At 41.7% G+C, this 12,527-nt stretch overlaps 1 protein-coding gene across 1 annotated transcript in view; it reads left to right on the forward strand.

Moving 5' to 3' along the window:
- Positions 1–12,141, forward strand: part of POLE4 (DNA polymerase epsilon 4, accessory subunit) — a 31,008-nt gene extending 18,867 nt beyond the window's left edge. The window contains exon 4 of the mRNA XM_077134686.1: positions 11,819–12,141. Within this exon, the coding sequence (XP_076990801.1) occupies positions 11,819–11,832 (14 nt within the window). The 3' untranslated portion in view covers positions 11,833–12,141. The remainder of the gene's footprint in view (positions 1–11,818) is intronic.
- Positions 12,142–12,527: the final 386 nt, after the last annotated feature.

Here is a 12,527-nt window from a genome sequence, read left to right on the forward strand (position 1 = left end):
TAGCTCATTTATTGTAATATTCAAATTCTCTGTTTCTTTAGTGATCCTCTGTCTAGATGTTCTGTCCATTGATGAGAGTGGGGAATTGAAGTCTCCAACTATTATGGTAGATGTGTCTATTTCCCTTTTCAGTATTTGCAGTGTATTCCTCACGTATTTTGGGGCATTCTGGTTCGGTGCATAAATATTTATGATTGTTATGTCTTCTTGTTTAATTGTTCCTTTTATTAGTAGATAGTATCCTTCTTTGTCTCTTTTAACTGTTTTACGTTTGAAGTCTAATTTGTTGGATATTAGTATAGCTACTCCTGCTCTTTTCTGGTTATTTGCATGAAATATCTTTTCCCAACCTTTCACTTTCAACCTATGTTTATCTTTGGGTCTAAGATGTGTTTCCTGTAGACAGCATATAGAAGGATCCTGTTTTTTAATCCATTCTGCCAGTCTATGTCTTTTGATTGGGGAATTCAGTTCATTAACATTAGTGTTATTACTGTTTGAGTAATACTTTCCTCTACCATTTTGCCTTTTGTATTATATATCTCTCTATCTAATTTTCCTTCTTTCTACACTCTTCTCCACACCTCTCTCTCCTGTCTTTTCGTATCTGACTCTAGTGCTCCCTTTAGTATTTCTTGCAGAGCTGGTCTCTTGGTCACAAATTCTCTCAGTGACTTTTTGTCTGAAAATGTTTTAATTTCTCCCTTGTATTTGAAGGACAATTTTGCTGGATACAGAATTCTTGGTTGGCAGTTTTTCTCTTTTAGTAATTGAAATATATCATCCCACTGTCTTCTTGCCTGCATGGTTTCTGTTGAGAAATCTACACATAGTCTTATTGGTTTTCCTTGTATGTGATGTATTGTTTTTCTCTTGCTGCTTTCAAGATCCTCTCTTTCTCTTTGAGCTCTGACATTCTAACTAGTAAGTGTCTTGGAGAACACCTATTTGGATCTATTCTCTTTGGGGTGTGCTGCACTTCTTGGATCTGTAATTTTAAGCCTTTCATAAGAGTTGGGAAATTTTCAGTGGTAATTTCTTCCATTAGTTTTTCTCCTCCTTTTCCCTTCTCTTCTTCTTCTGGGACACCCACAACACGTACATTTGTGTGCTTCATATTATCATTCAATTCCCTGAACCCCTGCTCAAATTTTTCAATTCTTTTCCTTATAGTTTCTGTTTCTTTTTGGATTTCAGATGTTCCATCCTCCAGTTCACTAATTCTAACCTCTGTCTCTTGAAATTTACCATTGTAGATTTCCATTGTTTTTTTCACCTCTTCTACTGTATCTTTCATTCCCATAAGTTCTGTGGTTTGTTTTTTCAGACTTTCCATTTCTTCTTTTTGTTCATCCCTTGCCTTCTTCATGTCCTCCCTCAATTTATTGATTTGGTTTTTGAAGAGGATTTCCATTTCTGTTCATATATTCAGAATTAGTTGTCTCAGCTCCTGTATCTCATTTGAACTATTGGTTTGTTCCTTTGACTGGGCCATATCTTCAGTTTTCCTGGTGTGATTTGTTATTTTTTGCTGGCGTCTGGACATTTAATCAGATTTCCCTGGGTGTGAGACCCAGCAGGTTGAAAGACTTTCCTGTGAAGTCTCTGGGCTCTGTTTTTCTTATCCTGCTCAGTATGTGGCGCTTGTCTGTCTGTGGGTCCCACCAGCAAAAGATGTTGTGGCTCCTTTAACTTTTAAAGGCTCTCCGTGCTGTGTGCGTGGTAGAGACAGAGGAAAGGTTGTAGGCTGGTTTTAATGGCTTCAAATTGCGAAGTCCTGGGATCTGAATTCCCTGAGAGAGGGACTCCACCTGAGTTGCGTTTCACCCCTCCCGTGGGGAAGGTTCATGTGGTAGAGAGCCCTGAAAGCAGCCTGTTTCTGTGTTTGGGGCAGTTGCACCTTGTGTAATCCTGGCGCTGAGCCCAGAGGCAACCGAGCCTCCGTAGAAACACCCGCGGAAGGTTCTGTTTCGCCCCCTTTCCTCTTTTTCAGTTAGCCCAATAGGCGACTTCCGCCTTGATCAGTTTCGCCTGAGCTGGGGGCCTACTTCTAGTAGTCAGAATTTGTCCATTAACACCACTATTGGTGTTTGGTTGGGCTCAGTCCCCGCTACTGTTTGGAGACTCTTTCCTTTCCCTCCGGGTAGCCGCCTGTGGGGGAGGGGCGCCGGTCGCTAGCCGCGGCTTGGGAAACTTGCGATCCGAGACCCTCCGCCGGACCTGGAAGCCACCTGTGGGGGAGGGGCACCGGTCACCGGCCGCCTCAGCCTGGGAAACTCACCGATCCGAGACTCGTAGCCGGTTAGGGAAGCCGCCCGCGAGGGAGGGGTGTTGGCTGCCGGCCGCTGTGGCTTGGGAAACTCGCCTCTCCGAGACTCCCAGCCTGTCCGGGAAGGAGGGAGGGAGGGGCGCCGGCTGCCAGCTGCCGCGGCCCAGGGAAGCGCTTGCCGCTCGGGGAGCTCACTGCAGTGTATTCTCGCAGCTGGACCAGCCAATCCAGACTGGGGTACACTGTGTGTCCGGTCCCTGCCGTGGCCTCGGGAGCTATTCTGCACTGTTTCTGGTTATTTGGTAGTTGTTCTGGAGGAGGAACTAAGACGCACACACCTTACTAAACCGCCATCTTGGCCCCTCTGTCTTGTCATATATTTTTGTTTTGTCTTTGTTAGTCTATGAAAGACATTATTACTTTATTGTACACTCAACAATCATTTGGATTTATGCATATACTTACTATCTTTGCTCCTAATTCCTTTTTGTGTTTCAGATTCCTATTAGTGATAATTTTCTTTCTTCCTGAAATAGCTCCTTTAGAATTTTCTTTAGTATGGATTTTCTGGTAGTTAACTCTGTTTTTTTGTGTTTCTTCTGTTTTTTTTTTTTTGTTTTTGGTCAGCAAATGCCTTTACTTTCACTGTTGAAGAATATTTTGCTGAATGTAGAATTCTGGGTGTGAAATTATTAGCACATTGAAGCTGTTATTCTACTGTATTTTGGCTTCATTGTTTCTATTGAGAGGTCCTTGAAACAGGTATTTGTTGTATAATTTGAGGCTTCAATTGATGAAAAAATCCAAAAAGGATTTGTCATTTACTTCTGCAAGGCATCTAGGAGGCATTACCACTGTCACACCTCCTTATTCTAAAGCCAAAGCTTGAGGCAGTGGTATCACAAACCCAGGCAAGTTTGGGAGCAGGCTGATTTATTTCCACTTCAGCCTTACTCTGAGGATGTAGTGTATTGAGACTACAAAAAGGGTGATTATTAGACTTTTCCCATTTAGGCAGACTCTGGGGTTTGACTCTTGGTTTCCTCTGCCAGCCCAAACCACACCCCAATTTTGCAGCTGTATCTTTCAAATTGGCAAATGCCACACAACAAAAGCAGCTTTGGAGGCTGATTTACTCTGTCTTCTTGCAATCTCTTGATTTTGGATTTGCCTTTTCTTGATAGCTCTTCAATGTCTGAAAGATTTTTTTTCCCCAGTTGTGTTAGTTAGATTCAGTTGTCAACTTGGCCAGGTGAGCATACCTAATCTTGTTGCTGCGGACATAAGCCAACAGTACGTGAACCTCATCTGTTGCCAATTACATCTGCAGTCGGCTAGGAGGCGTGTCTGCTGCAATGAGTGACGTTTGACTTAATTGGCTGGTGCTTAAATGAGAGATCGCAACATAGCACAGCCTAGCAGCTTGGCATTCCTCATCTCAGCACTTGCAGCTCAGCCCAGGCCCTTGGAGATGGAGAAAGAAATCACCCCGGGGAAAGTTGTTGGAACCCAGGGGCCTGGAGAGAAGACCAGCAGAGACCATCCTGTGCCTTCCACGTAAGAAAGAACCTCAGTGGAAAGTTAGCTGCCTTTCCTCTGAAGACCCAACAAAATAAATCCCCTTTTATTAACAGCCAATCCATCCCTGCTGTGTTGCATTCCGGCAGCTAGCAAACTAGAACAGATTTGGTACCGAGAGTGGGGTGCTGCTGCAGTTTGCAAATGCCAGATCTGTTGAAACTGTGTTTAGGATGGCTAAGGGGAAGACTCTGGAGGAACTGTGAAGAGATTGATGGAGAAGTCCTGGAGGGCTTGAAGAGACTGTTGATGTAAATGGAACCACTGCCAATCTTGGCAAAGGAGGACACAAAAGGGAGAAATTGGAGTTTGCAGAGTAAGAACCATAGAAGCTCGGGTCTGAAGCCAAGAAACCTCGGCCAGGAGAGTGGACCCACCCATATACATGGAGAGGGTGAGTTTAACCTGAAGGGCGAGGATGAGTCTCCCCTCTCATTGCAGTGGAAGAGTTGTGCAGCCTCTGGCCTTGGAAAAGGCATAGCACGCTCCTTGGGGGACTGGGAGAGCCTGGCTGCCACCGTGTGGAGGGGTTGAGCGTGTGCCCCAGAAATGGCAGAGAGCCCAGGGGTGGCCCTGATGCCTGGAGAGAGTGGAGCCCAGAGGTGGTCTCCTCGATGTTCCCCGAGGTTGATTTGGAAAGAGGTCGGCCACTGCATAGGCCCTTGGAAGGGGTGGGACTGCCACTTCCTATAGCCCAAGGATGAATGACTTTCGGACTTTGAAATCCCATGGCGCTTGCCCTGCAGGTTTTACATCTGTGTTTCTTCCAATTTCTCCCTATGGAAATGAAAATCTGTATCCTGTGAATATCCTCCTTTGCTTTTTGGCACCGGACTTGTTTTGAGATTCACAGGTCCACAGCAAGAGAATTTTTTGCATCTGTTTAAGGTGATGCTTGATTGCCAAATTGACAAGGGGTGGACATGTGTTAGTTAGATTCAGTTGTCAACTTGGCCAGGTGAGCATACCTAATCTTATTGCTGCGGACATAAGCCAATGGTACGTGAACCTCATCTGTTGCCAATTACATCTGCAATCGGTTAGGAGGCGTGTTTGCTGCAATGAGTGAGTTTGACTTAATTGGCTGGTGCTTAAATGAGAGATCGCAACATAGCACAGCCTAGCAGCTTGGCATTTCTCATCTCAGCACTTGCAGCTCAGCCCAGGCCCTTGGAGATGGAGAAAGAAATCACCCCGGGGAAAGTCGTTGGAACCCAGGGGCCTGGAGAGAAGACCAGCAGAGACCATCCTGTGCCTTCCACGTAAGAAAGAACCTCAGTGGGAAGTTAGCTGCCTTTCCTCTGAAGAACCAACAAAATAAATCCCCTTTTATTAAAAGCCAATCCATCTCTGGTGTGTTGCATTCCGGCAGCTAGCAAACTAGAACACCAGTTATTTAGTTCTTTTTTATTAGAGCAGTTCTAAGTTTACAGAAAGGTCATGCAGGAGGTTCCTATAAACCACTGCCTCACGCAGTTTGCATTATTAACATTTTGCATTAGTGTGATACCTTTGTTACAATTGATAATAATATTGATAAACTAATGTTATTATAGGTTATTATTGTTATATTATTAACTATAGTCCATGGTTTACATTACAGTTCACTCTTTGTGTTGTATAGTTGCTTTTTTAAATTTTTATTTTCATACATATACAATGTAAAAACTTTCATTTTAATCACTGAAAGAATTAAAAAAATATTTTATTTGGCTTTGTCATAAATTCATCTCAGCAGGAACTTGACATTATCAAAATCAGAGACTTTTTTAAAAACTTTTTTATTGTATGGTATGACATATATACAAAGCAGAGAAATAAGCTTTATAATATGTTTTGAAGTCAGGGAGTATTAACTCCTCCCACCTCGTTCTTCTTCTTTCTTATACTTTTAGGTATGTGAGGTCGCTTTCCCTTCCAGATGAATTTGGTAGTTAGCTTTTCCAAATCTTCAAAGTAGGTTGTTGGAATTTTGGTTGGTACTGTATCGAATCTGGAGATCAATTTGGGGAGAATTGACATCTTAACTATATTTAACTTTCCTATCATGAGCAGGAAATGTCTTTCCACCTATTTGGAACTCCTTTGATTTCATTAGCAGTGTTATGTAGTTTTCTGTGTACAAACCCCTTTACGTCCCTAGGTAAGTTCATTCCTAAGTATTTGATTCTTTTGTTGTTATTTTTAATGGAATTTTTTCCTTAACTGACTCCTCAGCTAGGTCATTGCTTGTGTATAGAAATGTTACTGATTGTTGCACATTAATTTTATATCCTGTCACCTTGCTGAATTTATTAGCTCAAGTAACTTTGCTGTAGATTTCTCAGGATCTTCCAAGTATAGTATCATATCATCTGCAGACAATGAGAGTTTTACTTCTTCCTTTCCAATTTGGATGCCTTTTATTTCTTTGTCCTGCCTGATTGTTCTAGCTAGAACTTCTCGCTAGAAATTCTAGCACAGTGTTGAATAATAGTGGTGACAGTGGGCATCCTTGGCTTGTGCCTGATCTTAGAGAGAAGGTTTTCAGTCTCTCTCCATTGAGTATGATGCTGACTATTGGTTTTACATGTATTCCATTTATTGTATTGAGGTAGTTACCTTCGATTCCTATCTTTTGGAGTGTTTTTACCAGAAAAGGATGCTTAATTTTGTCAAGTGCTTTTTCAGCATCAATCGAGATGATCATGTAATTTTCCCTTTTAATTTGTTAATATGCTGTATTACATTAATTTATTTTCTTGTGTTGAACCATCCTTGCATTCCTGATATAAACTCCACTTGGTCATGGTGTATAATTCTTTTAAGGTGCTGTTGGATTCGATTTGCTAATATTTTATTGAGAATATTTGCATCTCTGTTCATTAGGGAGATTGGCCTGTAGTTTTCTTTTTTGCATGGGCAGGCACCAGGAATCAAACCTGAGTCTCTGGCATGGCAGGTCAGAACTCTACCTGCTGAGCCACTGTGGCCCACCCAGTTTTCCTTTCTTATGGTATCTTTACCCGGTTTTGGTATTAAAATATTAGCTTCATAAAATTAGTTAGGTAGAATTCCTTTTTCCTCAATTTTTTTGGAAAAGTTTGAGCAGGATTGGTGTTAGTTCTTTCTGGAATGTTTGATAAAATTCCTCTTTGAAGCCATTTGGCCCTGGGCTTTTCTTTGTAGGAAGATTTTTTTTTTTTTTTTTGGAGTCAAGAAGACTTTATTAAATAAAAGGCAAAAAACAAAAGTAATAGAAGAAATGATCAATACATGCTATTACATTGCTTTTAAAACTCAGTACAAAAATTACATTACTAAGTGTTTCAGTTTACTAATGCTGCTAGAATGCACGATACCAGAAATGGATTGCCTTTTATAAAGGGGATTTACTATAAATTACAATTTTAAGGCCATGGATATGTCCGAATTGAAGCACCCAATAAGAGGATACCTTCTGGGGAGAAAGGCCAATTTTTTCTTTCCGGGTTCCTCTGTCACATGGGAAGGCACATGGTGACATCTGCTGTCTTTCCTTCTGTAGGAAGATTTTTGATGACTGATTGAATCTTTTTACTTGTGATTGGTTTGTTGAGATCTTCTGTTTCTTCCTGAGTCAGCTTAGCTTGTTTGTGTGTCTCCAGAAATTTGTCCATTTCACCTAAGTTGTCTAGTTTATTGGCATATAGTTGTTCATAGTATCCTGTAGTTGTTCATAGTGTCCTCTTACGATTTCTTTTATTTCTTCAGGATCTGTGGTAATACCCCTTCTCATTTCTGATTTTATTTGCATCCTCTTTTTTTCTTTGTCAGTCTTGCTAGTGGCCCATCAATTTTATTGATTTTCTCAAAGAACCAACTTTTGGTTTTATTGATTTTTTTCTGTTGTTCTTTTGCTCTCCCATTCATTTATCTCTGATTTAATCTTTGTTATTTCTCTTCTCCTATTTGCCTTGGGGTTAGTTTGCTTTTCTTTCTCAAGTTCTTCCAAGTTTGCTGTTAAGTCCTCGGTTTTTGCTCTTTCTTGTTTTTTAATAAAGGCATTTAAGGCAATGAATTTCCTTCTTAGCACAGCCTTTCCTGCATCTCATAAGTTCTGATAAAGTGTATTCTCATTTTTATTCATCTCCAGATAGCTACTGATTTCTCTAGCAATTTCTTCTTTGACCCACTGGTTGTTTAAGAGTGTGTTATTTAATCTCCATTTATTTGTGAATGTTCTTATTCTTTGGTGGTTATTGAGATCCAGCTTTATCCCACTGTGATCAGAGAAAGTGCTTTGAATAATTTCAGTATTTTTAAATTTATAAAGACCTATTTTGTGTCCCAGCATATGATCTATCCTGGAGAATATTCCATGAGCACTACAGAAGAATGTATAACCTTGTGCTTTGGGGTGCAGTGACCTATATATGTCTGTTAGGTCTAATTCATCTACCGAGTTATTTAACTTTTCCATTTCCTTGTTCATCTTTGTCTGGTTGTTCTATCTATAGAGGAGAGTGGTGTATTAAAGTCTCCCACTATTATTGTTGAAACATCTATTGCTCCCTTTAGTTTTGCCAGTGTTTGTGTCATGTTCTTTGGAGCCCCTTGATTGGGAGCATAAACATATATGATTGTTAATATCTTCTTGGTGAATTGACCCTTTAATTAGTATATGGTGCCCTTCTTTCTTGTATGATGTCTTTACATTTAAAGTCTATTTAGTCCAATATTAGTATAGCTACTCCTGCTTTCTTTTGGTTACAACTTGCATAGTAAATCTTTTTCCATCCTTTCACTTTCAATCTGTTTATAGCCTTGTGTCTAAGATGAGTCTCTTGTAAGCAACATATAGCTAGATTGTGTTTCTTAATCCATTCTGCCAATCTGTATCTTTTATTTGGTAAGTTTAGTCCGTTAACATTCAAAATTATTATTGAAAATGTGTTTCTTACTTCCACCATCTTGTCTTTTTTATTTTGTTTGTCAGATCTATATATTCTTTTCCCTCTTTCTCTTTGTATTCTTTAAATTACCCTTAGTGGTACTCTTCAATTCTGTGCCTTCCCCCAGACCTCCCTTTCCTGCTTTTTTCTTCACCTGGCAGAACTCCTTTTAGTATTTTGTATAGGGCCAGTCTCTTGTTGACAAATTCTTTCAGGACTTCTTTGTTTGTGAAAACTTTAATTTCTCCCTCAGTTTTCAAGAACAATTTGGCTGGGTACAGAATTCTTGGCTGGAAGTGTTTCTCTTTCAGAATTTTGAATATATCATACCACTACCTTCTCACCTCCAGGTTGCTAGTTGAGTAGCCTGAATTCAGTCTTATTTGATTTCCCTTATAAGTAGTAGATTGTTTTTCTGTTGCTGCTTTCAGGATTTTTTCTTGCCGCTTTCAGGATTTTCTGCTTCTCTTCAGCATTTGACAGACTGATTAGTATGTGCCTTGGGGAAGGCCTGTTTGGATTTACTATGTTTGGAGTTCTTTGGGTTTCTTTGACTTGTATATTTATGTCCTTTATGAGGGTTGGGAAGTTTTCCCCCATTATATTCTCAACTACTCTTCCTAACCCTTTACTTCTCTCTTCTTCTTCTGGTATACCAATGATTCTCATATTTGCGTGCTTTGTTTTGTCTATCATTTCCCTGAGTTCCCATTCAATTTTTTCCTTTTCTTCTGTCTCTTCAAATCTGATGTTGTGTGCCTCTAGTATGTTTTTTATTTGGTCAACAATAATATCTGTGATATCTGCTATTTTTCTGTTTATCCTTTTAAATTCTTCTTTGTGCTCTTCTACTGTCTTCTTCATCTCCTTTATGTCATTTGGTATCCCATTTATTTTATTAAGTAGAGTTGTATGAACATCTTTGAGTAGTTATTCCAAAGTCTGTGTCTCTGCTGGTGTTTTAATTGGTCATTAGGCAGGACTATATCTGTCTGCATTGTGATATGCTTAGTGATCTTCTGCTATCTGTGTTGCATGTAAATATCTTGATTTATTTACTTTGGGAGGTGATTTCTTTCAGTTGTCTAAGGCCTTGTATTTTGGGGATGGTTGTACAGCACGGAGCAGGGCATGGGGTGGAGTACGCAGTATGGTGATATGTTTCAGGGCAGGGCACGTTGGGGATGTTTAGCTGATGTTTGTAAATGTGGGTGCCCAGCGGCCAGGGAGGATGTAGCTGTGTGGGTGCACCGGTCTTGTGGGCATAACCCTGGTGTACGCTGATCTAAGGTACAGGGGCCTCTTTGCACATGTGTAGAGCTGTGGCAACAGGTTGGCATTACGCCTTAGTGGACTGGGGTCATATATGACCTGGCTGCGCAGGTCAGTACTCTCAGAGCTGGGAAGTGAGGCTGAGGGCTGTGCGCATGCACATTTCTGTAAGGTGCGCTTCCCAGGGCTGAGTGATGTGATTGGGGGCCCATGCACATGCATGGGCCTGGGAGTGCTGTAAAAGGATGCGCTGAGCTCAGGGAGGGTGGGATGGGGCTGTGTGACACTATGGGCGGGGGACGTGGCCTAGATATGGAGGTTAGTGCCCACAACTTTTATGCACTGGCAACAGCCTGCAGAGAACAGGGAAGGGGAGGTGGTGCTCGGGAGGTGTACAGGAGAGGTGGGTTGGGCTGCCCTTGGGGTGGGGGTGTGGGGCAAGTATGTGCACTGGGAGCTGGTGTGGTGGGGGCACCTGGAGTGTGGGTAATGGGAGTGGGTGACGGTTTTTGGGTGTGTGGGGTGAGTCGCTGGCCATGGGGCTGCATTGGTGAGGGTAGCGCATCCAAGGGACATGGCCTGGCTTACTTCCTAGTCCTGTGTTCCCATCCGTGAGCTCTGCGCCTCCGCGTCAGGCTCCAGCTTTCTGCCTCTCAGTTCCTTGGCCTCTGCAGCCAGGGCTACTGCATGTGGTGTAGAAGGCTCTCCCAGGTCAGCCGCACTCCTGAATTGCCGCCTCAGTTGCCCTCCTGCCCCTTCTCTAACTTTTCCATGGAACAGGGCTAATTTCAAGTTACTGTAGTCAGCCGTCTTCCCAGAAGTCTCCCAGAGACTATTTTGTTAAATAAATGGATGTGCTTTTGTTTTGCTTTCTTACGTACTCTTCCAAAAATTATATTTTATTGTAGGTTTTTTGACTTTTAAAATAAAATTTTGTTTCTTTTCACTGGGCATTTGAAAAGTGTGTATGTGTGCATTTGTTTGTCTGTAGGATGCTTATTGCCTGACAGCCTTATTTTAGCGGGAGCATGGGTAGGACTAGATGGATATTGGGGACCCGAATGGCCAAAATGTGGAAGGCTTTATTGTGGGGAGCTGGCATTCTTAGAAGCTGCTCTAGTTTTCTTAAGACAGTTCCTTTAGTTCTTTAGAGGAGAGCCCTCTGATATTTTTCCTGAGTTATGTTTAAATATCTGTCTCATGGTTGCTGTATGCAGGCTGGCTTGTGGGGGATAAGGTCAGCTCTTTCTCATACATACCCTTGACTGATTAACCCCTCTTAGCCTCATGTCTTACTCTTCTGCCCAGTAATCCTGGAGTTTCAGTCTGGAACCTCTGCGCTAGTCTCCTAGGCAGATGGGCTCCCTTCTCTGCTGCAGCCCCCACTGTTGATTTTAGGCTTATTTTTTCCTTCGTTCAATTCAAAAGCTTACTACGGTCATCAAAAGGAAAAAAAAAAAAAGATTTTTAGAGAACTTATTTATTTGTATCACTCACACCTTGTATGGCCTCTACAAATATTTATTGACAACACAACAATTTCTTAACTCTTTTCTGACTTCTAATTCTAACTCTCCAGACCAGTGTGCTTAATTACTACAGTCCACTTTTCTGTAATGACATGTTTTCTCCAGGAATGTTTTGAACGGGTATTCCTCAAAACTTCTGTTTTGGCCTTGGAGAGCTACTGCCAATATCAAAAGCAGTTTCTGACTTTTTCCCATTTTGTTACACAAATCCAGCTCTCAAGGCACTTTGTTTCACACACCACTCTTTGTATTCCTAGGTACTTTGGACTGATTGCTGAGCTGGGCTGTTTGTGAGCCTGCACCTGCTTCCCTCAGCCAGCCCTCTCCTGCAGGCCTCGGCTTTGCAGAATGCTGTCTTTGGGACATTGCAGTTACTCTTCCTGTTCTACCTTCACCAAAGGCCGGATGAACAGAGGTCTCCGTTGTTACCTTTGCTCTGCGGAGTCTTCCACTTCTTGTGTCTGTCTTCCACTTCTGGGCTGGGTGCAGCTGCCACTGCTTCACATGGACATGAAGGGGGTGATTTGTATAAACTGTTATGAATAATGAGGACCCAAATAAAGGTTTCTGATCAGTTTCAGTCCAGTGTGTTTTAGAATCCTGCCTTTTTTCTTGCCTTTATGCCTGGAGAGCCACTGTGCTGTCTCAGACCCTCCTGATCTTCCCCAACAGCCATTCTAAACATCAGTTCTTTTATTTACCTTAGTCATTCTTCTAGCATGTCCCCAGATCATGGCTGCAGAATTTAAGGGATTCCATATCAGGTCCTCACAAGTTTTGAATGAATGTGGCCCTAGATTTAAAACCAATTTAAATTTTGGTGTTTGAAGGAAAGTGTGGGTGACATAGCAAGAAGGAGGCAGGGTACTTAGAAAGCAGTGGTTAAGGAAAGCAGCAGGAAACCTGGGGTAATGGTTCTTAAGTATTTTTGGATTGTGGGCCACATTGAAGATACAAAATCTATGA

The sequence above is a fragment of the Tamandua tetradactyla genome, chromosome 17 (genome assembly GCF_023851605.1).
Source record: "Tamandua tetradactyla isolate mTamTet1 chromosome 17, mTamTet1.pri, whole genome shotgun sequence".
Classification (NCBI taxonomy): Eukaryota; Metazoa; Chordata; class Mammalia; order Pilosa; family Myrmecophagidae; genus Tamandua; species Tamandua tetradactyla.